The 26,059-nt window shown below is 57.8% G+C and overlaps 1 protein-coding gene across 8 annotated transcripts in view; it reads left to right on the top strand.

Annotated features, from left to right (window-relative positions):
- Nucleotides 1–26,059, top strand: part of HMCN2 (hemicentin 2) — a 147,134-nt gene that overhangs the window by 55,368 nt on the left and 65,707 nt on the right. For all 8 annotated transcript variants that reach the window (XM_077851058.1, XM_077851061.1, XM_077851064.1 and 5 more), the window contains exons 22-36: nucleotides 86–251; nucleotides 10,260–10,387; nucleotides 12,010–12,264; nucleotides 13,300–13,386; nucleotides 16,550–16,744; nucleotides 17,671–17,801; nucleotides 18,104–18,251; nucleotides 18,610–18,736; nucleotides 20,165–20,319; nucleotides 21,185–21,463; nucleotides 23,095–23,376; nucleotides 24,044–24,152; nucleotides 24,316–24,485; nucleotides 25,322–25,476; nucleotides 25,857–25,953. In XM_077851058.1, coding sequence (XP_077707184.1) covers nucleotides 86–251; nucleotides 10,260–10,387; nucleotides 12,010–12,264; nucleotides 13,300–13,386; nucleotides 16,550–16,744; nucleotides 17,671–17,801; nucleotides 18,104–18,251; nucleotides 18,610–18,736; nucleotides 20,165–20,319; nucleotides 21,185–21,463; nucleotides 23,095–23,376; nucleotides 24,044–24,152; nucleotides 24,316–24,485; nucleotides 25,322–25,476; nucleotides 25,857–25,953 — 2,484 coding nt within the window. The remainder of the gene's footprint in view (nucleotides 1–85; nucleotides 252–10,259; nucleotides 10,388–12,009; nucleotides 12,265–13,299; nucleotides 13,387–16,549; nucleotides 16,745–17,670; nucleotides 17,802–18,103; nucleotides 18,252–18,609; nucleotides 18,737–20,164; nucleotides 20,320–21,184; nucleotides 21,464–23,094; nucleotides 23,377–24,043; nucleotides 24,153–24,315; nucleotides 24,486–25,321; nucleotides 25,477–25,856; nucleotides 25,954–26,059) is intronic.

Genomic DNA, 26,059 nt, shown 5'->3' on the forward strand with positions numbered 1-26,059 from the left:
GCAGTATCACCTCTGCTTCCTGGGAGAGTCACCCTAGTCCTCTTTGACTTCCTGTCCAGCTCACAGTCTCTGCTTCCACCAACAGCTGAGCCCAGGATCCACGTGAATGGGTCACAGGATGCAGAGGAGCCTCTGAGAGTCACGGCCAAGGCTGGTGATGAGGTGACCCTGGACTGTGAGGCCCAGGGCTCCCCACCCCCATTGGTCACCTGGACCAAGGACTTCCGCCCTATGCCATCCATCACCAACAGGTAACCCCGACCACGTGCCCTCAAGCCTAGAAATGGGCGGAGCTTGGGGTTTGAGTAAACTGGCCTCAAGGTGACTGGTGACCCAGCCAGTGTGTGGGACCCTGTGGACACTCCCAGGAGGTTGTGTATTCAACTTCACACATAGCACTTCTTTTTTTTTTTTTTTTTTAAGATTTTATTTCTTTATTTGAGAGAGAGAGACAGAGAGAGACAGAGAGAGCACGAGGGGAGGAGGGGCAGAGGGACAAGCAGACTCTCCACTGAGCAGGAAGCCTGACGTGGGGCCTGATCCCAGGACCCCGAGATCATGACCTGAGCCAAAGTCAGACACTTAACCAACTGAGCCACCCGGGCGCCCCCGCACATAGCACTTTGGTCCGTGGGCCTCTTGAAGCCTCTCAGGGGACCTCTTAGAGAGCAGAGACCCCTCTAAGAGAAAAAGAGAGACTCCACTAAAGTCACATGTGCCCAGCGCTTCATGCACTGGCCACTGGATGCTGCAGGCCGACTCTCCATCAGTCTGCTTGGCAGGTCTTCTATCTGAGTCCACTGAGGCTCAGCGAGGTGGGGTGAGCTGCTTGTGGTCACACCACAGTTGGGATGGCGTCCTGACTGTGTCCTCGCCTGCTCTGCAGACCAGGTGTCTGGCGGCTGGGCTTTCTGACTCATCTTCTCTCCAGCCATCAGGGGTCCTGAGAATGGGCAGAGGCAGGCCGTATACCCCCCACACAGGCAGGGCTGTGGGAGATGGTGGTTCCAGACAAGAAGGCCTGGAAACTCCTAGGACTCTTGACTTTTGGGTCCAGGGTGGTGGGGTGGGGGCAGCAGGGGGTGGGGGGGGGTTCATGGGGGAAGCTTTGGCCAGTGACATCAGTCCTGGCAAGGTCTTTGAGAAGTTCCAGACCCAGAAGGTCTCAATCCCCCGCCCCCCCTAACGCGTCTGTGCATCTCAGAACATCTGTTCGGTGAGCCCTTCCAAACCTCAAAGCCTGCACCCCTGACTGTGGCTGGGGTCCTGTGCCTGGGCCGGGTCTGCAGTGCCTCCACCCCCATGTCCTGTCGGAATCTCTGCACCTGCATGCTGCAGGGCTGGGGCACCAGGGGAGCCTATGTTTCTCACCAGAAAGCCTGGTGCTCTAGCTTCTGGTGGGCGGTGGCTGGCTGGGTGCTTGTTTATTTATGGCTTGTTACTGAAATGAGGAACCGCAATACCCATTTGTTCACCCCTCCTTGCTGTGATGTGTTAATAGATCAACCGGGAGCCATAAATTTGTGGGAGCTGCTTTTGCAATCCTGAGTGCTGTTCTTCTCCCTTGCCCTCTCCACTTCTTGCTGGCTTACAGCTTTCTCCTGAGATTTATGAGATTTCTGGGAGTTTATCTAAATGAGGAGGAAAATAAGTCTGGAGGGCGAGGCTGGGCAAGGAGCTTAGGCCCTGGGGCTCCTTGTACCTCGCTGTGGATCCTCCAGCTGGTGTCATGTTAGCCGTGTGGCCTCAGGTGGCCACTGGCTTCCCTCTGCCTGTTTCTCCACCTGTAAAGTGGATGGTGTTTATATAACGCTCATGCGGCGCAGCGAGGGATGCACAAAGCTTAAGACATGGTCAAGTGCAGGAAAATCGCTGCCTCTGATAACCACGTTTTGGCCGCTGCTGTTCACAAACTAAGGCATCATTTCTGGTCTTTAAAAAGTTATCACATCTCTTATCTCATTTTATTCTCACCTACCTTTTAATTTTTTTAAATGTATAAGCTTTAGTGAGGTAACAGTCCATATGAGGGACAATTCTGGGTTTAGTCATAATCAGAGTTGTGCCACCCTCACCACAACCACTTTTGGGACATTTCCAGCATTCCCCACCCCCTGCAAACCCCACCCTCGTTGGCAGCCACTCCCATGCCTGCCCCTCACCCACTCCAGCCCCTTGGCAGCCCTTCCTCTGGTTTCTGGCTTGGGATTTATTGATTCTTTTTTTGTTTAAGATTGCTTATTTATTTATTCATGAGAGACACAGAGAGAGGCAGAGACACAGGCAGAGGGAGAAGCAGGCTCCATGCAGGGAGCCCGATGTGGGACTTGATCCTGAGTCTCCAGGATCACATCTTGGGCTGAAGGCGGCGCTAAACCAGTGAGCCACCTGGGCTGCCCGGATTTATTGATTCTGAATGTTTTGTAGAAATGGAATTATATACTATGTGGCTTTTTGGTGTCTACCTCCTTTCACTCAACATAATGTTTTGGGGCTCATCTATGTCATAGCTTCGGGCCAGGGCTTCGCTCCCTTTTGTGGCTGAATAATACTCCCTGGTATGGAGTATGGGCCACCTTTTGTCTATCTGTTCACCTGCTGGTGAAGCTTTGTGGCATTTCCGTTGCTGGCGATGGTGAGTGACCTCACCAACTTTGATGCATGTGAACTTGCTTCACAGACTCTGGGCCCCCGTGGTTCCCTGAGACGCCCTGCGGCGCTGACAGCTTCCTTGCACAGACCTGAGCTCTGTTTTCTCACAGATGCACAGCTGCCCTTAGTCATACAACCACTCAGCCAGAAAATGAGAATTTAAAAACCCCCTGGAAATACGCACTGAGTGGTGCTGGGCGGGATGGAGCTGCTGCCTGTCTGCTCCTTCCCTTCTGCCACCCTCCTCTCTTCCTTCTCCAGGGGATGTCCCGAGGCTCTGCTTCCATCAAAGCTGCCATTCTGGAAGCTTGCAGACTTATTCTCTTGAGTTGTAGGTGTTCATGGGCCTCTAGGATCCAGCATCTCCTCTTCCCTCTTGGGCTGGGTTGGGCCTTGTGCTCCTTGCACCTGCTTGAATGGCCTCCCCATCTGGGGCGGCCCCAGCCTCTGTCCTTAGGGAGGAGAAGCCAGCATCTACTCTGTGGCTGCCTGGGACCGGTCTTTCCTGTCCCCATGTGATGTCGGCAGGGGGCTCTTGGCCTTGGCTGCAGTTAGGGTGGCCAGCAGAGCCCCAGCGCTGGTGCTTCTTCAAAGCTCCCTGGAAGCTCTGCAGTGCGGTCAGGTTGAGAGCCATGATGTGGGCGCGTCTCTGAGGCCTCTCACATTTCCATTTGGGCCTAGGTGGTCCTCCTCTCCTGCCAGCCCTCCTGAGGGTGGCTGAGGAGAGTGGCGCCATGCCCAGTGCACAGAGTGGGAGACGGAAGCACATAGGGTGGGGAAATTGGGATCTGGACCTTCCCACTCCTGGGGCTGGGTCCTAACATGCACACATTTGCATCCACACACACGAACAGACATGGACACACACCTATATGCCCGTAAACAAGCACAGGCTTCTGGCCCAAGATCAGGCAAGCCACTGCTCTCCCTGGAGGATCTAGAGAATATTCTGGGCTTCTCCGTCCCCTGAGTCAATGATTCCTAAGGGAAAGACAGCAGTAGGAGCTTAAGTATCATTAAACTCAAAATATCCACCTGCATCCACAAGCCCTTCACATCTGTGCATGCAGATGCTTTTATAGGAATCAGCTTAGTGTACCTTCTTTTCTGCACCTCATCACTGATATTTTCCCCCCCTTTACCCATTTTCTTGATTTATCCTGGCCCATGTCACTTGCTTTTCATTTAAAGGGCAAAATAACATTCCAGGGCTCTCAGCTCTCATGGTTGCTAAGCGGCTCCTCTGTTTGGTGCATATGTTTCATTGCCAGTTTTCAGTGGTGATCAATGGGCTGTTGGAACATCTTCCCACAAATGCTTCTCCTTATCTTCTGGGTCATTTCCTTGGGGTATAGTCCCAAAAGCAATCAACTGGGTCCGGGAGTGGGAGCAGTCGGGTGCCTCCTGCCCCATGTGGCCACTGCTTGTGAAAAGCAGTTGTGATTCAAACCTGCTTTCAGCAGGATTCATGAGCAAGCCCATGTGCCCAGGCCCGTGCCACAGCAGCAGCAGAGAGAAAAGGCTCTTGGAAAGGCACTGGGCTCTGGCTGCGTGTGACATCGGGCAGCAAAAGACCTGGGGTCCCATCCCAGCCTTGTCTCCAGCTCACTGAGCAAACTTGAGCAAGATCTGTCCCTTCTCTGGGCCTCAGTCTTTCTGTCGGAGAAATGAAAGGGCTGGGCAGACGATGGGGCCAGAGAACTCCTAGTGGCTCTGGTCCCATGATTCAGCCCTGGGATGCTGGGGCAAGGCGAGGTTTCCAGGCAACAGTGTTTGTTTGTGGCTCTGAGGTGTAGCTGGGACAGCTGCGAGCACTCCTGGCTCTGGCTCCAGCTCCCAGGGGCAGTGGGCCAGGGTCCCACACAGGGCCAATCCAGACGCATCCGGGGGACCTGGGCAAGGAGCAGGGAGGGCACACTGTCAGGGAGGGGACAGTGAGTGGAGGGAGCATCCCGAAGATAGCCCTGAGTGGACAGGTGGGGCCAAGCTGGGTTCTGATGGTCCCGGAGAAAAGCTGCCCCCTCACTGGAAGCCAGCGGCGTGGCAGGGCCTGCCCAGGGCCCCTTTGTGGGGTCTTCACCTTGGTGGATCCTCATAGCTCGTGCTGCTTCCTGGCCTAGCAGCTCTGAGGTGTGGTCTCACTAGCCTGTGGCCAGCAGCCCTCTTTCTGGAGAACAGTCAAATGAAATGAACTTCAGAACACAACACAGGGAGTGCCTTGGCAGTTGGGAGCATGATCCCAGCACCCAAAGGTCAAGTCTGCGCCCTGCCCTGACCAGCCGAGTGGCCACATCTGTCTGTTTTATCTCAGTTTTGTCCTCTGCTGAAGAGAGTGCTCATAGTGGGCCCTACAGTTCTCGCTGTTGGGAGTTTCCAGTGGGAGTGGGCACAGTAGGCGCTGAGGCATGCGTGGTACACAGGAGGCGCTCAACAGTTGACAGCCGTCTGTGGTTGGAATTGCTGGCTTGTTCCTCAGACTCATGGGGATGGCACATTCTCCTGCTCTTACCTGTGCCGTACTTGGACCTTTTGTGAGGGTCAGGACCCCTCTTCCAAAATTCTCCAGACTGTTTTTTTCCATCTGGGGCTTCTTACAAGGTTCTATGGTGTGGCCCCAGCAGACCCTGGCCCGGCCCCAGCAGACCCAGGCCTGGCCCCAGAAGGCCCTGCCTCGGCCCTACCAGGCCTTGGCCTGGTCCCAGCAGACCTGGGACCGGGTGCATGGGCATGTGGCAGGCATGTGTGGATGAGGACCAGCCCTCCGGTGGGCTGGGTAACTGTGAGGAGTGCTGTCCATTTGACAGCCACCAACTCTCCTCCTGAAAGGCTTCGTGCTCATGCAGTGAGCTTGGGAGAGTGGCCCATGGCCCTTTAGAAATGGGGGCAGCAGGATGAGGAACAGGGGCCACAGCCAGAGGGCCTGGGTGTAGATATGAGCCACCTGGATTCTGAGCAGACTAAGGATGCGAGCGTTTTCTCTACCTCTGCTGCGGCTGGCCCACCCGAACCCCACAGCTCTTTGTGGGGTGACTGCATGAATGAGCGGCTGGCTGAACTGGCTGAACCTGTAGCTCAGGGCAGGGCAAGTGTCAGGGAGGGATTCGTGGGGGAACTAGAGTATGCACTGCCTCGAAGGGCATCTGGAGGACAGGAGGGTGCCCTTGAGACCAGGTTGGGGGGGACACAGTGTGAGTGAAGGTGGGGAAAGGAGCATGTGTGCATGGACAGCTGGGATTGGCTATCGCGTACTTAACGAGCACCTGCTGTGGGCCAGGGCATGTGCTAAGGGCTGGGGACAGGTGGGGACAGCTCGGGAAACCAGCCCCTCTGCTCACAGAAGCATCAGCAAGGATGGGTGATCACAGGTGTGATGAATGTCATAAAGGCTCCAGGATCTTGTAAGCAGATGCACGGCCTTGCCCAGGGCAGTGAGGGTAGCTTCCCTGAGCCCCCGAGAATGGGGGCACCTGGACAGGTGATCCCGAGTGAGGCTGCCGCCTGGGTATGTGCCAGGAATAAGGCTGATGGTGTAGCCTGGCTATTTCTTGATTCTGAGCACTGTCTACCAGGTGCTCTGTGGTCTCTCTGGGTAGGCAGGTTCCCTCCCACCCCACCCCACCCCTGCCCTTGGAGCTCCAAGAACCAGAGGGACCCGGCAGGGTAGGTGGGCCTCTCTCAGATCTGACCCTCCAACTACATGTCAGTGTGAACCTTGCAGCTGCAGCCAGCAGTGGAGACTCGGGCCCAGTGGGTGTCATAAACGGGAAATTCCCTTGTTTTCATCTGGCCGCTCAGGCCACGACGGACGGGCTGCTGCTGCTCATACTATACACACGGGTGGCAATGTTCACCCCACTTCCTCCCACCTCTCCTCGGCCCCCACTCCCCAGGCTGCAGCCGCCAGACCTGGGAGCCTCTGAGGAAGGGGAGGGAGAGCTGGGTCACAAGCCAGTGTTTGGGGGAGGGGCTGCTGTGAGGGGGAAGGACAGGAAGCTGTGGGAGTCCATGGGCTGCACCTACCAGCCTCGAGGCCTCAAGGCAGGCCTTCCTGGAGGAATGGAGGAATGTCCAAGTATCGAAGGTTGAGCAGGTGTGATTCGGGTCAATGGGAGGTAGAGGAGTGCCCCAGGTAGCAAGGACAACATGTGCAAAGGGGTGGAGGTGACGTGAACCTGGTCTCTCTAGAAAGAATGATGGTCTAGCAGGGGTGGGGTTGGACCTTGGTCCATATAGGTCCCCACAGGCCAGGACACTGTGCTTGGGTTTTGGCAAGCAAGCAATGGGCAGCCACAGGGGGCTTTAAAGCAAGGTGGTGACATGGCAGTGACAGCAGACATAGGCTGCACAGGGCAGGTGCTGGGTCCTCTGGCCTCTGCAAGGCCTCAGCTTGTCCATCTCTAAGATGGGTTCTCCCTTTGTTCCATTTCTTCCTCTGTGATAAAGCATCAGCCTTCCCTTTCTGCGGAATGACCTGGGGCTGGTCCTAAATAAGACAAGCTGTCTCCCTTCACTGTTGAGAATTTTCCACTTTGGGAAATTTCTTTTCTCTTTTTCCAGAAGCTCTTACTTCCTATCCTTTAAAGGTCTTGTTGAGGGAGACAGAGAGAGAGAGAAAGAGTGCGTGCGCAAGGGGCTCTGAGGTGTCTTAAGTTTCCAGAGCTAGAGGGCAACTTCTGAATAAAGGATCCAGGGCCACCTCTTCAAATATGAGGAAATCAGGGATCAGAGACATCGACCAGCTGCCTGAAGTTGCAGAGCATGTCTATTGCAGAACCAGACCTCGGATCCTAAACTCCGGTTCCTACCCCAGACCTCCTTTTACTGAGCATACTGTCCCCATTTTGCCAGTTGGGTTTGCAGTGAGGCCCTGGGAGGGAGGGAACCGTGTCCCCACCCCCAGTGTGACCGAGTATATATCCCAGCCTCAAAATGATTTAGTCCTTGTTTGGTGGATGGCAACATTATTTAATTAAAAAAAAAAAAACAATAACAACTGTAGATGAGAAAAACCAAGCCAGGGAAGTGATGCCGTGTTGGGGGGAGACATGCCCTTGTCACTGGGATGAATCAGGATCTTTGCTGGACACAGTGCTGGACAGGTGTTTTTCTTCCCCTTTGAAAGATGAAGGGACCAGCTCAGGGCCGCCCAGCTGATTGGAGGCTGGCACCAAGAGCCCAGGCCTGGTGGGTCATACTAACAGCAAGCTTGTTGACGGAGCACTCAGTGTCCCAGGTACATGGGCTTTGTGTGTACCATGTCGATTCAGGCTCACCATCTTCTGTGACTCCGGATGGGGACACTGAGTTTCAGGGAGACGGAGTCCTTGGCCCCAGGTTAGCCTGAGAGAGGCAGATGGTGGTTTGCACAGGACCACTTGCTGTCAAAGCCCTGCTCCCATTGGCTCTGCCTTGCTGCTTCCTGGGGCAGGGGCACTGCCTTGTATCTCTGGGCAGTGGTCTCAAGGGGTGGCCCCTAAACACCTACATCAGAGCCACCTAGGGCTTTGCCAAAACCCCGGTTCCTGCCCCATCAGAGTCTCAGGGTGGGGCTGCGAATCCACATGTTCCACACAAAGCCAGGAGATTCTAATGAGAAGCTGTGCCCTACAAGGCATCGAGGAGGTGGCCTGTGCCGATGAGAGCTGATGGTGTATGAGCCATGGCCCAAGAGTCCTGCTTCTGCACCTGCAGGACACATAGAGCAGTGTGCACGGAGCTGTGGTGGTGGAAGAAAGAGAGAGAGAGAGAGAGAGAGGAGAGAGAGGGAAAAAATCTAAATATTTAAATGTTGGGACGCCTGGGTGGCTCAGCCATGAAGCATCTGTCTGCCTTTGGCTCGGGGTATGATCCCGAGGTCTGGGATGGGGTCCCACATTGGGCTCCTTATGGGGAGCCTGCTTCTCCCTCTGCCTGTGTCTCTGCCTCTCTCTGTGTGTCTCTCATGAATAAATAAAATCTTTAAAAAATATATTTAAATGTCCACTAAACAAGAACAAGCTCATGAATTGTAGTTTGATCATGTTAGGGAGTATTATACAGCAGTGAAAATGGATGAATTAGACCTACACACATACACACGAAGCCATTTATATGAACCTTTTAAACAATGCGCTCTTGTACCGCATATTGTTTATACATGCGCTGTCGTCACCATGGGAAGAGCTGTCCTTTGCGGAGTGCCTTTCTCCTCTGGGCACCGTGCTGTGCACTAGGCCATTCAGTTCTTTGGATGACCCTATGAGGGATAAGGTTTCCAGAATGAGTTTCCAAGATGAGACAGCTGAGGCCCAGAGAGGTTAAATGTCCAGACCAACCTCACACAGCAAGCATGTGGCAAAAGTTGAACCCACATGGTCTGGCCCAGTGCATGGGCTCTGAGGACACCACCACCCAGTGTGTCCCTTACAGCTGTCCTCAGAGAACTTGTGCCAAGTGCCTGCTGGTTACTCCATAGGAGGAGGCTGCTGAGCAGGGGGATTATTATCCCATCTTACAGATGGGGAGACAGGGGCCCCACAGGGCGAAAGTCATACCCGAGGTTGCATAGAGAGTCCGGCGCCAGCAATGTTGTCCTGTTTGAGAAGTGCATGCCCAGCACTTTGCTCACAGCTGCCTGGGAGGGGGAGACTCTTGTCACGTCCATTTTGCAGGGGAGGAAACCAAGGCTCAGCACACAGGGCGGAGGGGGCGGGGCCCCGGATCTGTTGGGCTCTAGAACCTATACTGGGAGCACAGGCTGGGAACTGGCCTTTGGAGTCCCTAGACCCCGTACTGGCGACTTGCAGTTGGGGCCAGATGGGGCCAGTGGCTATATAGCTGCCCTCCTCAGTGCGTGGGGACAGGAGCTTCACGGAGCCAGCACATATGGGCCAGTGACATCATGTCTGCAGGGGCCCCTTGAGGTCCAGCACAGCTGCAGGAGCCTGGCTGGGGGTCCCGGATCCCTTTGGGATGGGGGCCAGGTGACTTCAGCAAGGCAGGCCAAACTGGGGAGGGCAATGGGGCTGCGGCTCTCTCGGGAGGGCCCAGCACAGGGCTGGACAGCACGACACCCAAAAGCGACTGGATCAGAGTGTAGCCAGCCCTGGCACTGAGCTGCAGAGAGCCTCTGGGCTGTCAGCTTCTCCCAGAAGCCGTGGGAAGGACGAGCAAAGGGGGCTCATCCCCTGCCTCAGGGGAGGACATGCAGTAGAGGAGGGGGTGCTACTGGTGACCATGTACCAGGCCCTGGGCTGAGCCCACTTGGACTTTGCTCACCAGGCTCAGACACAGGCCTTCTGGGTGTGCCCATTTTCCAGATAGGAAGTGGGGGCCCCAAAAGGGAAAGGGACTTGCTTCACTGAGTGAGGAAGAGTTCAGAGTATGGACCCGACCCCAAGCTGTGGGTTCCTCATCCAGTGCTCTTTATGTCCTATACCAGTTGGGGTGGGATCTGGCCCTAGCCTGGAAGTGGAGGCCAGGCAGTGGGAGGGCTGAGGGTGGGTGGTGGACACAGCCTCCATCCTGGCAGGCTTCCTGGGGGAGGTAGCTGGTTCAAGTTGGGTCTTGAGGTCCTTCCAGCAGAGATGGGTTGGCTGGGGACTCACCAGTGCTCCTCACCCCTGCAGGCATCGCCTTCTCCCGTCAGGCTCCCTGCGTCTGGCCCAGGCCCAGGTGGGTGACAGTGGCCTCTACAGATGCACAGCCAATAACCCTGCTGGGTCCGCCTCTCAGCACTATATTGTCCAGGTGCAAGGTAAGGCCCGTGCCGGTGGCCTGGGTCTCTGCCCATGGCCCTGCCCTTCCCTCTGTCTTTCTCAGGCCTTCTCAGTGCCTTTCCCCATCTGCTGGCTGGGCTGGGTCACCTCTTCCTGGGGCCCTCCAGTGCTTCCTTCCCTCCCCTCTGCGTCCTGCCTTCCACCAGCCCTGTCTCTCTTCGTTCCCTTTCTCCCTTCTCTTGTACCCTCAGTTGGGATGCCCTGAGAGCAGAGGGCAAGGCCCAGGGCAGGCCTGGGGTGGTAGGGACTTAGGAGTCAGGAGGGGGACCCAAGGAGGGGTTCTGGCTCCTGGCTCAGCTGGGGCCCAGGGGTGGACGTTCCCCCAGATGTCCGGGTCCTATCCACAGAAGCCAGCCGTGGCATCACCACCCAAGAGGCAGGGAACCTGTCATCTCCAAAAGCCCCAAGGAATTACCAAAGCCAGGAGTCAGCTGATGCTGGCCCTCAGACTCCATCTGATCCATTTCTTGTTTTCACGTGGCCCGCCAATGAACGACGTCCACATTTTTAAATGATTGAGAGAAAAAAAAACCCAAATAATATTTTGTGACATGTGAAAATTACATGAGATTCAGATTTCAGTGGCTGTAAAACCAGCGTTCTTAGGGCATGGCCTCCCACATTCATTTGCATGTGGTCTGCGGCTGCTTGCCCTTTACAGAAAAAGCGACCCCTGATCTAAGCTAGCATCCCATTTCACAGGTGGACAGGCTGAGGCTCAGAGAGGGAGGGGCTCAAAGATTTGCTGTGGGTTTGCATGAGCATATGAGACACATGGCAGTGAGGTGCCAGGTGATGAGTAGAGCCTCAGAATGGGGAGGACTGAGTTTGAATCCTGTTTCTACCACTGACCGGCCATGTGATCACGGCCAGCTGCTTGACACCTCTGAGCCTTGATTTTCTCCTCCGTGAAGTGGGGGCCACAGTAATGCCCATCCCATCATGGTCAGAAAGGGAGGGAGCCGGGGGCACCTCAGCACAGGGAATTCTGCTATTGTTTACAGCAGGTGTTGGGGTGGGTGGGGCATGTACACCCTTGTGCTCCTGGGCATCGAGGCCCTGGGGCGTGGGGGCTGGTCTGACAGAGCCTATCAGCTGAGGGAGTAGATGAGTCCAGTCAATCATATAACCCTCCTGAGCCTCAGTTTCTTCATCTGCAAAATGGGCATGGTATCGCCTGCTTGTCAGAAAGACCAAATGAGATGGAGGAGATGCAAAAGTAAAAGAAATGACCACCAGGGGAGGGAGGATGTGGGGCAGGGGCGGGGGGGGGGGGGGGGGGCGGGAGGGAGGGGGGATGAAGGGAGGGGAGGGGAGGGCTGGGGGGTGGGAGGTGTGGGAGAGAGCAGTGAGGACCAAGGAGCGATTTTGTGATGAGAGCATGTGTGTGTTCAGGTGAAAGGGCAGATTCTTTCTCTTTGAGGGGGTCCGCATGGGGTGTCCCACTGTCCTTTCCTGACAGCCTCAGGCCACCCCCCACGATGACTTCTGCTGGGGGGTGCTATCTAGGTGGGAGGCCAGGCACTCGTCTCTGTGGGTCTGGGCTCTGCGACCCCCCTGGGGCCTCACTTCCTGACGTCCCTCCCCCGGGGCCTGTCAGCGCCCCCCCAGATGCAGCCGGGCCCGCGGGTCCTGAAGGTGCTGGCAGGAGAGATTCTGGACCTGAACTGCATGGCAGAGGGCAGCCCGGAGCCCCAGCTGAGCTGGTCCAAGGACGGGGTGGCCCTGCAGGGTGGGGGGCCTGAGGGCTCCATCCACTTCTCTGCCATCCGAACCCACGACGCCGGCTGGTACCGCTGTGAGGCTTCTAACAGCGCGGGCGTGGATGCCTGGGAGCTGGAGCTCCAGGTGCTGGGTGCGTCTCCCTGGAACCCCAGAGCTCACCGCTCCCTGCCACCCCTGACAGCAGCCTGGGCTACTGAGATGCTCGCCCCTTCCTTCCTCCGGCCTCCAGCCCCTGAGGCCGTGGGGGCTGTCCCGTGTGAGGGAGCTTCATGGGTACCCTGTCTTCTGGGGTGGAAGAAGGGGCCTCAAGGTCGTGATCGAAGAGGAGGTGCCTGGGCCGAGGTCCAGCTGGCCAAGGTCCAGCCAGGCACCTCCACTCTGTAATCCTTGGTTTTCTCCCTTGGAAAATGGGCCCAGTGATATGCCAGGAGTCAGTGAGAGAACGTGTGTGAAGTACCTGGTGCCCAGAGAGGTCTGAATCGGGGCACCCCATTTTCACTATTATGGATTTGACTTTTTAAAAGATTTATTTATTTACTTATTTATTTATGAGAGAGAGAACGAGTGAGCGCAGGGGGAGACGCAGAGGATGAGGGACAAGCAGACTCTGTGCTGAGCTCAGAGCCCCATGTGGGGCTGGATCCCACGACCCTGAGATCACAACCTGAACTAGAATCAGGAGTCAACAACCCAGGTGCCCCTCACTATTATAAATTTAAAGCAGGGATGCCTGGGTGCCTCAGTGGTTGAACATCTGTCTTTGACTCAGGGTGTGATCCCAAGGTCCTGGGATCGAGTCCTGCATCGGGCTCCCTGCATGGAGCCTGCTTCTGTCTCTGCCTATGTCCCTGCCTCTGTCTCTACCTCTCTCTCTGTGTCTCTCATGAATAAATAAATAAATAAAATCTTTTAAAAAATAAATAAATTTAAAACAAACCGGGAGGCTGCAGCTCTGGAGGGGAGTGCAGGGCAGGACGATGCCAAGCTCCACCTCCAGGCCCCTGGAGCCTTGTGTGGCACTAGTGGCTGCTCCGTGGGCCACCCCATGGGAGGCAGCCAGCACCAGGGGCCGGAAGGCGGAGGGCCTTTTGCCCAGCTGGGTTCTGGATGGGCCATCCTCTCTGCTGGCCCTGGGTGTAAGTGTGGCCACACCGTCTCTTCCCAGAGCCGCCATACTGGGAGGCCAATGAGACCAGCGGCCTGCTGGAAAGAGTGGTGGGAGAGAACGCCAGCCTGCCGTGCCCTGCCAGAGGTGATGCTGGGCCCGGGGTGGCTGGGCCGGGAAGAGCACCCCCTACATGTCAGCGCCTGGGTCATACACTGTGGGCAGTGGCCGTGGGTCATGGAGGGTTAGGGGGTCCTCACTCTTAGGCAGGCCATGCCACACATTTTATCCTATCGATGACCCTATAGGATGGGTCACACCACCAGGCAGTGACTCACAACATGTGGTGCGGCCCCCAGTAACCCCTAAGCCCTAGCCCCTCTGCCTGGGGCATGCTACAACTGGGGCAAGGATGGCCCAAGGGTCCCGGGACTGGGGTTCAGTGGCCCACACCACTCCTCAAGCCACCCCCGGACTTCCTAGCAGATGATGGATTCACGTGGCCCTTGGCAGACTGGCCCTCTGGGGGGTCCCGGGGTGGGGAAGCAGGACCATGTGAGGCCTATCGATAGCCACCTCTGTGGTCAACTGCCCAGTGCTGAACCCTGCTTTGGCCCCCCTAGGCCAGGTCCCGTGGAGGCAGTTTACACCTTCCATCTGAGCCTCTGTTTTCTTATCTGTACAGTGGGGTCATTCTAGTCCCTCCATGCGGACTGCTGGGAGGGCTCAGTGGGATGGAAGGGGTTTCAGGTCCCAGCTCGGTGCCTGACACATTGTGGAGGCTCCGGGAAATGTGCTGGATGGGCATCTGGGTCCAAGGAGCAAGTGGCAGCTCACAGAAAGGCCGGAAGGAGCCGGGAGAGCTGGTTCTAGTCTCTGCTGCACTTCTTGTGCCAGGAGCCCAGGAAAGTCCCTGGAACAGGCCTGAGGGAGGGGCAGGTAGGAGGCCGGCCCCGGGCGGGAGCTCTGAGAACCGCCCACCTGGAAGGGCCGCCGCCCTCCTCGGCCAGGGCGCCACCTTGTGTCCACCTCTGGTAACAGCAAGTAGCCCTTCCGCAGTCCTGGGAGGTGGGAGATGGGAGGCGGGAAGTGGGACCACCCCCCAGTGGCCTGCCTGCCCCGGGGTGGCCTCATCGTCCCCGGTCAGGCAGGGGTCTGTCCTTGGGCCAGACTTCAGCTGAATCCGCATAACCCAAGCTCCTCTGACAAACCTGCCCCCAGGCTGTCCTTGGCCTCCCTTTGAAGCGGGTAGTACCTGGTGGGCAGTGTTGGGCGCTGGCATTCACCGGCCCTGTGACCTCGGGCTCAGAGGGCTGATGAGAAAGTGCCAAGCCCAGTGCCTGGAATGTGGGAGTCCTGGTCCCTGCTCCTTGTGGCGTGAGGCGGAAAGGCCAGCAGCCTGGCCACTGACTTGCTGTGATTTGGGGCACATCACTGCTCCTCTCTCAGCCCCTCTAAAAGAGGAATGGGGAGTGAGGTCAGTGGTTTCTAGCGGCAGTTGTGAGTCCCCCGGGATCTTCCCTGGGCAGAGCTACAGGGCAGTTCTGTGATTAGAACTCATCAAGGGATTAGATGTTTTGCATTAAAAAAAAAAAAAAACTTCCAGGGTTCAAACTCCATGTCCCTCCAGGTCAGCAGCTCTGAAGTCCTGGGTCCTGGCATGGGGTGAGGACGGGAGTGGGGTGGGCCTCTCTGGAACAGCTGAGGAGCCGAGAGGTGCACTGTGTGTTGTGGGTGTGTGCTGGGGTGTGTGTGTTTGTGCATGTGGTGTGTGGTGTGCATGTGATATAGTGTGTGTGTGTGTGTGTGTGGTGTGTGTATAAAGGCGGTGTGTATGGGTGTGTGTGTATATGTTGTGGGGTGTGTGTATGCATGTGTGTGTGGTGTGTATGTATGTATATCTGTTGTGCTCTGTGTGGTGGGGGGGTATAGTGTGGTGTGTGTGGCATGGCATCCATGTGGGTGGTGTGGTGTGTGTGTGTGGTGTGCGTGTTCGCACGTATGTGCCCACAGTGGGGAGCAAGGCCCCGGCAGCGGTGGACGTCTGGTGGAACGTCAGACGCACGGAGCACGGGTGGCCGAGGACCTCCTCCTCCTTGCGGCGGCAGGCGGATTGGCTGGTGCCGGTGGAGTGGGCCAGGAGCCCTCCAGAAAGACGTGACTCCAAGGATGCCTTGGGCGTGCCGCGTCCTCACTGCCCCCCATGCCCACCCAGGGGTTGCTCACCCCTTCCTCCCTGTGGCTGAGGACTGGGAGCCAGCGAGACGGGGAGAGATGGGTCTACGGAGAGAAATTGTGGGGTGCTGCATTGGCCCACATGTATTAGCCCACATCGTGGGGCCCAGTGACTGACGCTGGCCGCGAGTGAGGGGTTGGCAGAGGCGTGAGGCTGCTGTCCTGTGAGTTTGGGGAGTGCCCCCTCCTACGTGGCACAGGGGAGGGCCGAGCTGGCTGAGGGCTGCTTTTGTCAGCAGGTCAGCAGGGCGGGGACCCCAGCTCTGCTATGACCCCCGGGGGCCGCAGCCTCCTGGGCATGTGTGGTGCTCAGGAGGCTGGGTCGTTCCTGCCGCACGGATCTGGGGACCCCCTGTGTGCCCAGCCCCAGTGGGCAGCTGTCCATGTGCGCCAGCCAGGCCGTGGGAGCCATCAGCCTGGCGGCAGAGATGGACCTGGGCCGTCCACCGTGAGTCGTGTCCAGGAAGGGAGGCCAGGGCGAGGGTGGCACTCCCGGTGGGGTTGGGGGTGTGGCAGCAGTGGGGGGAAGGGCGGCCCAGCCTCCCAATTTCCTGCATGGATCCCAGGGCACCTGGCGCCCTACAGGATGCCGAGCACAGCAGGCAGGCTCATTCATGTAGCGCCCCCTATGGGCTGGGCCCTGCGGGGGGGGGGGGGGCAGCAGGGAATTCTAGCAAAGACCCTGGCCCTTGGGCTGAGGAGACAGGCGTTAGGCAAAAGAACTCTAAGTAAGGACATCCTGTGCGCCGAAGAAGGCTGGGGTGATGGGCAGAAAGCGCGGGGCAGGTGACGGGGCTGGGAGTACAAACACGGGGGCCCAGATGGGCCTCTTTGAGACGGGAACGGGGAAGAGGGCTCTGACCACTTGCCTGCGGCCTCGGGGCACCGGGAGACCAGTGAGCCTGCTGCACTGGGTGGGTGGGTGGGAGCTGCACCTGCTGGCCGGCCAGGGGGGGCGAGGAGGTGCCTGGACCCACCGCTGGAGGGTCAGCGACATTTGCACAAGGTGGGGAAATGGGTGCAGAGGGGGAAGAGGACAGGACACTTGTGTTGATGACTCCGTGCTCCCTGCCAGGGACGCCCACGCCGCAGGTCACCTGGTGGAAGGGCCCATCCTCGGAGCCCCTGCGTGGCCGGCCAGGCCTGGAGGTGCTGGATGAGGGCTCCCTGTTTCTGGCCTCAGTTTCTCCCACTGACAGTGGAGACTATAAGTGCCAGGCCACCAATGAGGCAGGCTCCACGTCCAGGAGAGCCAAGCTGGTGGTCTATGGTGAGCAGGGACCCCGGAGTGGGGGGTACACGCTTACTGGTGGCACACCAGGGTGCTCAGGTGTGGCAGCGCCAGCTCCCCGGGCCCGAGAGCTCACTGCAGGGCAGGGTACTGGGGGCGGGGCTTGGGGGTAGGGGAGAGTGGCAGGTTGTATGGGCAGGCACCCCTTCCCCAGAGAGACCCCCATGGAGACAGTGTAAGAAGAAGGACCTAGAACCCCATAAATAGCTTTTAAAAGGGTCCTGTAGGTAAATTCATTTTAAAATGAGCACCGGAGGCAGTGAGTGTCCCAAAGCCCACCTCGGGGTTGCAGCTGCTAAAACTGACCCAAGTGTCGTATCCTCCCGGCAGCAGGGAGAGCTTCCTACCCCGTCCACCCCCATCCAGGGTGCTGTGGGCAGAGGGAGGGGGCCCTTCCTCCTACCATGGGCATCATGGAGGCCTAGGGGAAGTTTTAACTTCTCCTAACGGGCCACCTTCCACATCCCCATGACCAGCCACCCCGGCTTACTACATAATGACTTGCCTGGGAAGTTTGTTACAAAGATATACCCAGGCCCCACCTTCAGAGACTACAACTCAGGAATCTGCCCCACCGCCACCAGGTGACCATGACAACAGGTTATAAGTAGAACTGGATGGATCTGGGGGCTCCAGCATCTTGCAATGCTGAGTGCCAGGGAAAGTGGCACAGTGTCCAGGAACAACTGGGTGTGCAGTCCCAAGGCGGGCTGCGGTGGCATCCCCAGTTCCACATGGCTCCTGGCAGTCAGATCAGGGACTGGGGTGGACATCCTGGGCCCCCAGAATCTGGGGAAAGGCAAGAATTGAGACTGCCTGTCCAACCCAGGAAGAGTGGCCCAGATGGGGTGTGGGTATGGCTGTTTCGGGAAGGGACAGTGCCTCTGCTTCTCTTTGCCCCCAAGTGCCCCCCAGCATCCGGGAAGACGGGCACAGGACCAATGTGTCAGGCATGGCCGGCCAATCCCTGACTTTGGAGTGTGACGTAAATGGCTTTCCAGCCCCTGAGATCGTGTGGCTCAAGGATGGGCAGCTGGTGGGTGTCCTCTGGGGGGGTCTGGGTTGTGGGTGGGATTTGGATAGGGTATGGACCTACATGTGCCGGGTGTGACAAGGAGATGTGACAGGTGTTCGGGGGAATGTGCTGGGCAGTGGAGGACTGTGTTCTCACAAGGCAGCCTGGGGGGCTGCATGGTGGAGGCGGCATGGCACTGTTTTGGGAATCAGAAGCCCCAGGTTCCAGTTATCAATCAGCTCCCTCGCCCTCAGTTTCTTATTGCTGATGCTGGGGGGTGGCCAGACCCCTCTTACCAGCTCCCCCTGGCCTCCCCTGCCCAGATCCCTGAGGCTAGCAGTCACCGTCTCCCGGACAAGCCTCAGGCCCTCCACCTCCCCAGGATCCAGGAGGGCGATTCTGGCCTCTACTCCTGCCGGGCGGAGAACCAGGCCGGGACTGCCCAGCGGGACTTCCATCTCCTCGTGCTCAGTGAGTGAGGCCTGAGCCCCTACCCTTTTGTGGGGGGCAGGGAAGAGGGAGTCTTTGCCTGCTGAGAGTCCGGGGCGCAGAGGGGCCCGTGGCAGACTCTGTCCCTGTCCTTGCAGAGCTATCAGGACAGACATTAGACAGTCACATAATTGGCCCTGTATGTGCTACAAGAAGGCCCCGCAAGCTGCTGAGAAAGCACAGAGCAGGGTCCCCATCCAGCCAGGGAGCTTCGAGTGAAGGACAAATGGGGAGGGAAGGGTGCCCTGGGCTGGGGACCCGCATAGATGAAGGCCCACCACAGGGCCTTTGCCTGTGCAGGATTTGAAGAGTTCTCACCCCTCTGCCCCTCGCTCCCCAGTCCCTCCTTCTGTGCTGGGATCTGGGGCTGCCCAGGAGGTGCTGGGCCTGGCTGGTGCAGAGGTGGAGCTGAAGTGCCGGACCTCAGGGGTCCCCACGCCCCAGGTGGAATGGACCAAGGATGGGCAGTGAGTGGTCTTCTTGGTGGGTGGCATGAGGGTGGGGCCCAGGCCGCGGCCGAGAGGAGGGGGACCTTGGGGGTGACGGTGCTGCAAATTCTGCGAGGAAGGTGTGCCACCCAGGGCCCGGGCAGGGGGCAGCGTGGGCCATCTCCCGCCCCAGCCTGGCATTACCCAGGGGACACCCTCCTTTTCTCCCTGCAGCATTGTCTCATGACTTAGCCAGTCTTGCTTTTTTGTTTTAAACTTTTCTTTTTTAGGTAAAATTCATGAAATATAAAATCAACCATTTTAAGTGTGCACTTCAGTCGTACTGAGTACACACACAGTGTGGCACACCATCAGCCACCTCTGTCTAGTACCAGAACATTTCATCACCCCAAAAGGGGACCCCGTACCCATCAGCCCCTGCCTTCTTACCCCCCAGCTCCCGGCAACCACTAGTCTGCTTTCTGTCTCTATAGATTTACCTGTTTTTCAGAGAAGTTTCATGCAGTCATACAGCACGTGTCCTTTTGTGTCCGGCGTCTCTAACTTAGCACCCAGTTCTCGGGGTTCATCCGTGCTGGAGCAGAGATCCGTACAGGCACACCTCAGAGATGCTGCGGGTTCGGCAGCAGCCCACTGCAAGAGAGCAAATATCGCGATAAAGCAAATCAAATGAATTTTTTGGTTTCCCAGTGCGCATAAAAGTCATGTTCCACTATACTGCAGTCTATCAAATATGCAACAGTATTGTGTCTAAAAACCAACGGACCTACTTTAATTCAAAATAGTTTATCGCTAAAAATTGCTAACCATCATCTGAGCTCTTGGCAAGTTGCAATCACGGATAACAAATATATGCTACAAATCACAGCCTAGCAAATATGATGATAATGAGAGAGTTTGAAATAGTGTGAAAATGACCAAAATCATGACAGAGGCATGCAGGGAGCAAATGCCATTGGAAAAACGGCGCCAACTGACTTACTCAATGCAGGGTTGCCACAAACCTTCAGTTTGTAAGGAATGCAGTATCTGCACAGCACAGAAAAGTGCTTTTTTTTCTTTTAAGATTTTATTTGAGAGAGAGAGAGAGTGAGAGAGAGAACACGAACAGAGGGAGAGGCAGAGGCAGAGAAGCAGACTCTCCATTGAGCAGGGAGCCCAGCACAGGGCTCGATCCTGGGACCCCAGGATCATGACCTGAGCCTAAGGCAGATGCTTAACCAACTGAGCCACCCAGGCGTCCCATACTTCATTGCTTTTAATGGCTGAATAACATTCCACCATAGAGATCAGCCACATTTTGTGCCCATTCCCTAGTGGACGAGCACCATTTGGCGATGGTGAACCTTGAAGATTCCTTTTTCACAAGTGGCAGGCTCTGCTCTGAGCAGCCTGGCCCTGCCAGCACCAGCCTAACTGGTGGTGTTCTCATGACCCTCCTTCCAGGCCCATCCTACCAGGAGACCCTCACGTCCAGCTCCAAGAGGATGGCCAGGTTCTCAGAATCACCAGCAGTCACCTGGGGGATGAGGGATGGTACCAGTGTGTGGCCTTCAGCCCCGCTGGCCAGCAGGCCAAGGACTTCCAGCTCAGGATGCAGGGTGAGCCCGGCCCCCACCACGGCTGTCCTCTGCATGGAGGGAGGACAGGGCAGAGGGGGGCCCTGGAGGAGCAGCCCCCAGTCCAGTCAGGCTGGGGGGAGGGACAGGGAACCTGGCCCAGTGTCCCCAAATCCCATTGTCCCCATCCCCAGATTTGCAGCTTTACTATTCCTGATCCTGCTCGGGATGACCATTTCTCCAAATTTTTTTTAAATCAAGTTCCTTGTCTTACACAAAAACTCACCTATTTAAAAGGATATTTAATATCTCAACTGTAATTGGGAAGCCAGGGCCACCTGGCCTTCAGGGAAGAAGCTGTGAAAGCAAATACAGCAAGAGAGCATTGATATAGAAAGTACTAGAAGGGTTAAGGGCATAGTCAGCCGAACGTCCACACCTTCCCCTTTGTCATTATCAGGATGGAAGGATTTGGGGAAGGATGGAGCTGTTCTGTCCTGAGATGCATGGTGCTATTTCATGCTGTGCCCACGCACCCCCAGGGATCACCGTGGGTGTCACCAGTGGTGAACCCCTGATTTTGGTCATTGTGCAGATAGGGAGACTGAGAGCCAGAGAGGGAAAGTGACCTGTGCCCGGCCATGCAGTGAGTTAAAGTCAGAGTGGGTCCAGAGCCCAGACCTGTGGCTCCTCTGCCACCTCCGCACCTCTTGTGATGACCAGGACCCACATCAACATCTCCCGAGAGGCCTCCCCGTCTATCCCCAGATCCCCTACTCTCTCCGTGCCCTGCAATAGGAACCAGAGACACGTGCAGTGCTTTTGGTCAATGGGCGTGTGACTACCACTCTGGGGTTGGCTCCGGGGAGGCTCCCTGTGACCAGCACCCCCTGCCTGTCCTTCTCAGTGCCTCCCACCATCTGGGGCTCCAACGAGACAAGCGAGGTGGCCGTCATGGAGGGCCACCCGGTGAGGTTCTTGTGTGAAGCCCGAGGAGTGCCTGCTCCTGACATCACCTGGTTCAAGGACGGGGCCTCCCTCCCGCTCAGCGCAGAGGCTGTCTATACCAGGGGCGGCCGGCAGCTGCAGCTGGGGAGGGCCCGGGGCTTGGATGCTGGCACCTACACCTGCCAGGCCAGCAACCCCGTGGGTGTCACAGAGAAGACCACCAGGCTGGAGGTCTATGGTGAGTGGCTGGGGAGTGCAGCGGGCAGCGGGCAGCTGGAGTGGGCAGTGGGGGCGGGGGCCTCTGGGCTGTGGTGGGCCTGTCTTCAAAAGTCACCGAGGGGAGCGGCCAGAGGCCTAGGATCATGAGACCAAGGAGTTGCCCGGGGAACTTGGCCATCTCGGCGTGTCTGACTTCCTCGCCCGGACAGGCAGGATGCTGAGGCCAGGGGCAGAGGGCCTGTCTGGGGCCCAGGCAGAGCCCAGCCAAGAATCCGCATTCGCAGTCCCCTCCAGGGATAGCCCTTGTCACTGTTCCTCTGTGAATAATTAACTGTTCTTCATTAATCACTCACTGTAAGCCAGGGCCCCTGGGGCTTTTCACAGCATCAGCTCATTTTATCAGGGTTCAGGGGCCTGGGCCCTTGTCTCCCTGTCTCCGCCTTACCCATGAGCAAAGTGGCCTCTGGGGGTGACAGGCTGGCTGCGGGTCACTTGCTAGGAGGTGATGGGACCTGGTTCATGGGGTGGGGATGGGGGTCTGACCATAAATGTGCTGTTTACCTGGGTATAGACCCACCTTGAGGGACTGTGCTCTGAGGATACGTGGAGAGCCCAGGAAAAGCTGGGAGCAGGTGGGCAGGGGCAGGGTCTGACACCCAGAGGGCAGGCCACTGGGTCATCCTGGCCCCTCAAGAGGACTCAGCTCCAGAGCTCTGGCCTCCAAAGATGAGGAAGGCTTGGTCCCTGGAGCCATGGAGATCCTGAAGGGAAGTTGGGCTGCGTGGGGTTCACAGGCAGCCTGTGAGGATGAGCCCAGCTGCCATCTCGGGAATGCTCATTTGGGGATCAAAGAACCTCCTGGAAATGCAATGGAAAGTGCATTTTCCTTTTTTTTTTTTTTTTTTTTTGAAAGATTTAAATTATTCATGAGGGAGAGGCAGGAACATAGGCAGAGGGAGAAGCAGGCTTCCTATGGAGATCCCAATGAGGGACTCGATCCCAGGACCCCGGGATCATGACCTGAGCCCCCGAGGCAGACGCTCAATCACTGAGCAACCCACGTGTCCTGAAAGTGTATTTTCATAAAAGTTTCAAAGGGGCTTGTGGCCCAGACAAGGTTGAGACACTCATCCCAGGCTGTCATCTTCCCATGTCCCCTGGTGAGGGCTCCATGGTCTCAGCCACTTGGGGGCCCTTCTCAGGGAGGGAGAGAGGAGTCCCCTCTGGCTACCCCCTTGACCATCAAGGGCTGAACCCCCACTGACCAGGCCCTCTGGGCTTGGCCTGCCCCAGGTGTCTTCTTCCTCAGACCAGGGAGGGGACTTGAAGGAGCAGCGGTTCTGGTCTCGGGCCCTGGGGAGCCCATCACTTTGGTTCCACAGATGCAGAGGCCTACTGTGTGCAGCCACTGAGGCACACAGATAAGCTCTTGTTCTGCTCTTGGGGAGCCCCAGGGTTGGCAGGATCAGGATAGAGAGAAGAGGCAAGCAGTGTTAGGGGAGGGATGCGGCCCAGGGCAGAGGAGGGAGAGAGTGCTGTGAGCCTGGGGACATGAGGTCAACAAGGGTCTTAGGCTGGCCTGGCCTGCTGGGCAGGTAACAGACTGGTGTCCCGCTCTGGTCCCTGAGCAGCCCCGTGCTTCTTCCCTAGTCCCACCCACCATCGAGGGTGCAGGAGGAGGGCCTCGTGTGGTGAAGGCTGTGGCGGGGAGGCCCTTGGCACTGGAGTGTGTGGCCAGAGGCCAGCCACCCCCTACCCTCTCCTGGCACCACGAGGGGCTGCCCGTGGCAGAGAGCAACGAGACGTGGCTGGAGGCAGGAGGCCGTGTGCTGACCCTGGAGGGCCTGGGAGAGGCGTCTGGAGGCCTGTACAACTGCGTGGCCAGCAGCCCCGCCGGGGAGGCTGTTCTGCAGTACTCCGTGGAGGTGCAGGGTGAGCTGGGGACTGTCCCCCTGACCCGGGTCACCTGGACTATGGACCACCTCTCCTCCCCCCACTATGTGTGGGTCCCTGCCGCCCTGGGGGGATGCCAGGGGGTGAAGCGCCCTGCGTGCCTGTATCACCTAAGACATATGAACACACAGATCTGGGCTGGAGGTCTTGCCAAACTACACTAAGGGACAGGGTTGAGCCCCAGGAGCAGGATTCCTGTTCCTGCTCGACCCCAAACCAGATCGCTTGGGATAGGACCCCACTCTGCCTCCCAGGTGTTTCCTGGTCAACGGGATGGTCATTATCAAGGACTCCCTGAGGCCCAAAGCTGGGCTTTGGGCTCCGGTTCCAGGGTGGGGTTGGGCCTTTGCCTGCCTTCTTCCATCCAACAGACTTTTCTTAGGCATCAACTCTGGGCCAGGCCCAGGTGGTATCGGAGATAAAGCAGAGGACAAGGCAGATGAGACTCCTGAGGCCTCAGTCTGGTGGGGAGACAGGCATTTAATAACAGGCCAAGCCTGTGGGGAGACCAGAGGGGCTAACTCGTCCTGTGGTCCCGGAAGGCCTCCTGGGGGGCCAGAGGGGTGAGGCTGGGATCCTGCTCCGGAGGTGCTGGGGGCTTGGGTTTGCTCGGCTCCAAACACCCACTGGTGGGTCCTGCCCACAGTGCCCCCACAGCTCCTGGTGGCCGAAGGCGTGGGCCAGGTGACCGCCCTCGTGGGACAGCCCCTGGAACTTTCCTGCCAGGCCTCGGGCTCCCCAGTACCTACTCTCCAGTGCGTAAGGGACGGCAGTAGAGGCCAGGGCAGGGTGGGGGCCGGTGGGGGTGGGAAGTACTCCCCCTCCCCGGGAGTGTGAAGAGGCCATGGAGCCAGCCTGCCCAGCCTGACTGCCCTGGCCTCATGCTGACCGACACGTCCCCCTCCCCGCCCTCCTCAGGTGGCTGCACAACGGCCGCCCCGCCGAGGAGCTGGCTGGGGTACAGGTGGCCTCACGGGGGGCCATGCTGCAGATCAGCCGTGTGGAGCCAGGCCATGAGGGCCTCTTGGCCTGCCAGGCCACCAACGAGGCGGGCACTGCAGGGGCTGAGGTGGAGCTGTCCGTGCACGGTGAGGGGGCACGGGCAGCCTGAGATACTGGGGGTGGGTAGAGCCAGGGGCCCGTGGCCGTCCTTTGTAGGCCTGGTGGACAAGGGAAGGGCCCAGGGCTGGTCTTTTCTAGATGGTATGTCTAGGCTGCACTGCCCCCGAAGAGACACAGGCATGAGAGGCTGGCCCAGCTGCTTCCCCACTTGTCATGTGTGCTGTCCACAGGCCCTCACTCCCCTCCCCTCTCTTCACCTGCTTGCTTGCTCTCTTCATGCTGACCTCGCTGAACTTCACTCGATTCTTTAAACACATCAGCTTTCTCACCTCCAAGCCTGCAAAGACTATTTCCTCTGCCTGGAATATTCTTCCTCTTGGTCTTTGCCTGCCTAGTGCCTCCCTATCTTTCAGGTTTGGCCTAAAACACCCCTTCCTCCAGGAAGCCCTCCTTGCTCCCACCGTGCTTCTAATCTGCCTAGCCTGCCATGGCCATGGCCTTCCACCTGCTGTATTAAAATTGCCCATTTGGTTACTCGTCTCCACTGCCCAGCTCTGCATGGACAGCGCTGTAGCCACTGTTCTCTGTGATACCCCTGAGCCCGGTACAGAAGAGATGCTCAGTGCACATATGGATGGGTGGATGGATGGGTAGGAGAATTTTAAAGGGAAGACCTGCTCTGCTGGCTCCCGGTCTAGTGCTCTCCCCCTAAGCCAAGTGTCTGTTGAGTTGAGTGGATGGAAGCCAGAGGCTGACCCTGTAAAGATATTCCCCACACTCCAGGCATTGAGGAGATGGCTGGGTGCTCACTGCACCCCTCCTGACCCTGACCTGGGCCCTCCCTGCCTCTCCCCCTGCCCAGAGCTCCCAGAGGTGGCCATCGTTGGAGGTGACAATATCACAGTCCCTTTCCTACAGCCTGTGACCCTCCAATGTGTGGGGACTGGAGCACCCACCCCAAGTCTCCGCTGGTGGAAGGATGGGGTGGCCCTGGCAGCCTTGGGGGGGAAACTGCAGGTACGGCCCGGGGCTCCAGGGCTGGTGGGGTAACCGGGCAGAGGTGGAGGGTCTCGCTGGTCCCGAGTGGGGACCCTAGCAGCCTGGAGGTAGGATGAACACTGGGTGGTGGGCCTGGAGAGGAGAGGAGTCTCAGAAGGCTCAGCTACGGGAGGGGTGGAATGGGGGGAAGGGACGTATCCCTGGCATCTGAATACATGGCCTAGAACTCCAGCCCCGGAGCCCAACAGTCCCCTTGACTCCTTTCTCCTGCCCCTGGGGTCTGCAGCAAGCTGGCTGCTCACTGTGTCCCTGCATCCCTCTGACCACCCTCCAGCACAGGGTGCCGCGTCCCCATGTCCCCACAGCACACACTCTGCCATCCCTCCCCCCTGACCCAGATCGAGAAGGTGGACCTAAGGGATGAAGGCATCTACACTTGTGCTGCTACCAGCCTGGCCGGCGAGAGCAAAAGGGATGTGACTCTCAAGGTTTTGGGTAAGGACAAGGGCACTGGATGGTGGGTGATCCCATGGGGGCCCTGGGGCTGCCCTGGGGGGCTAGGGGTGGGGAAAGGAATGGGATTTTAAAAACACTGCATGTC

This window comes from Canis aureus, chromosome 16 (assembly GCF_053574225.1).
Source record: "Canis aureus isolate CA01 chromosome 16, VMU_Caureus_v.1.0, whole genome shotgun sequence".
Taxonomy (NCBI): domain Eukaryota; kingdom Metazoa; phylum Chordata; class Mammalia; order Carnivora; family Canidae; genus Canis; species Canis aureus.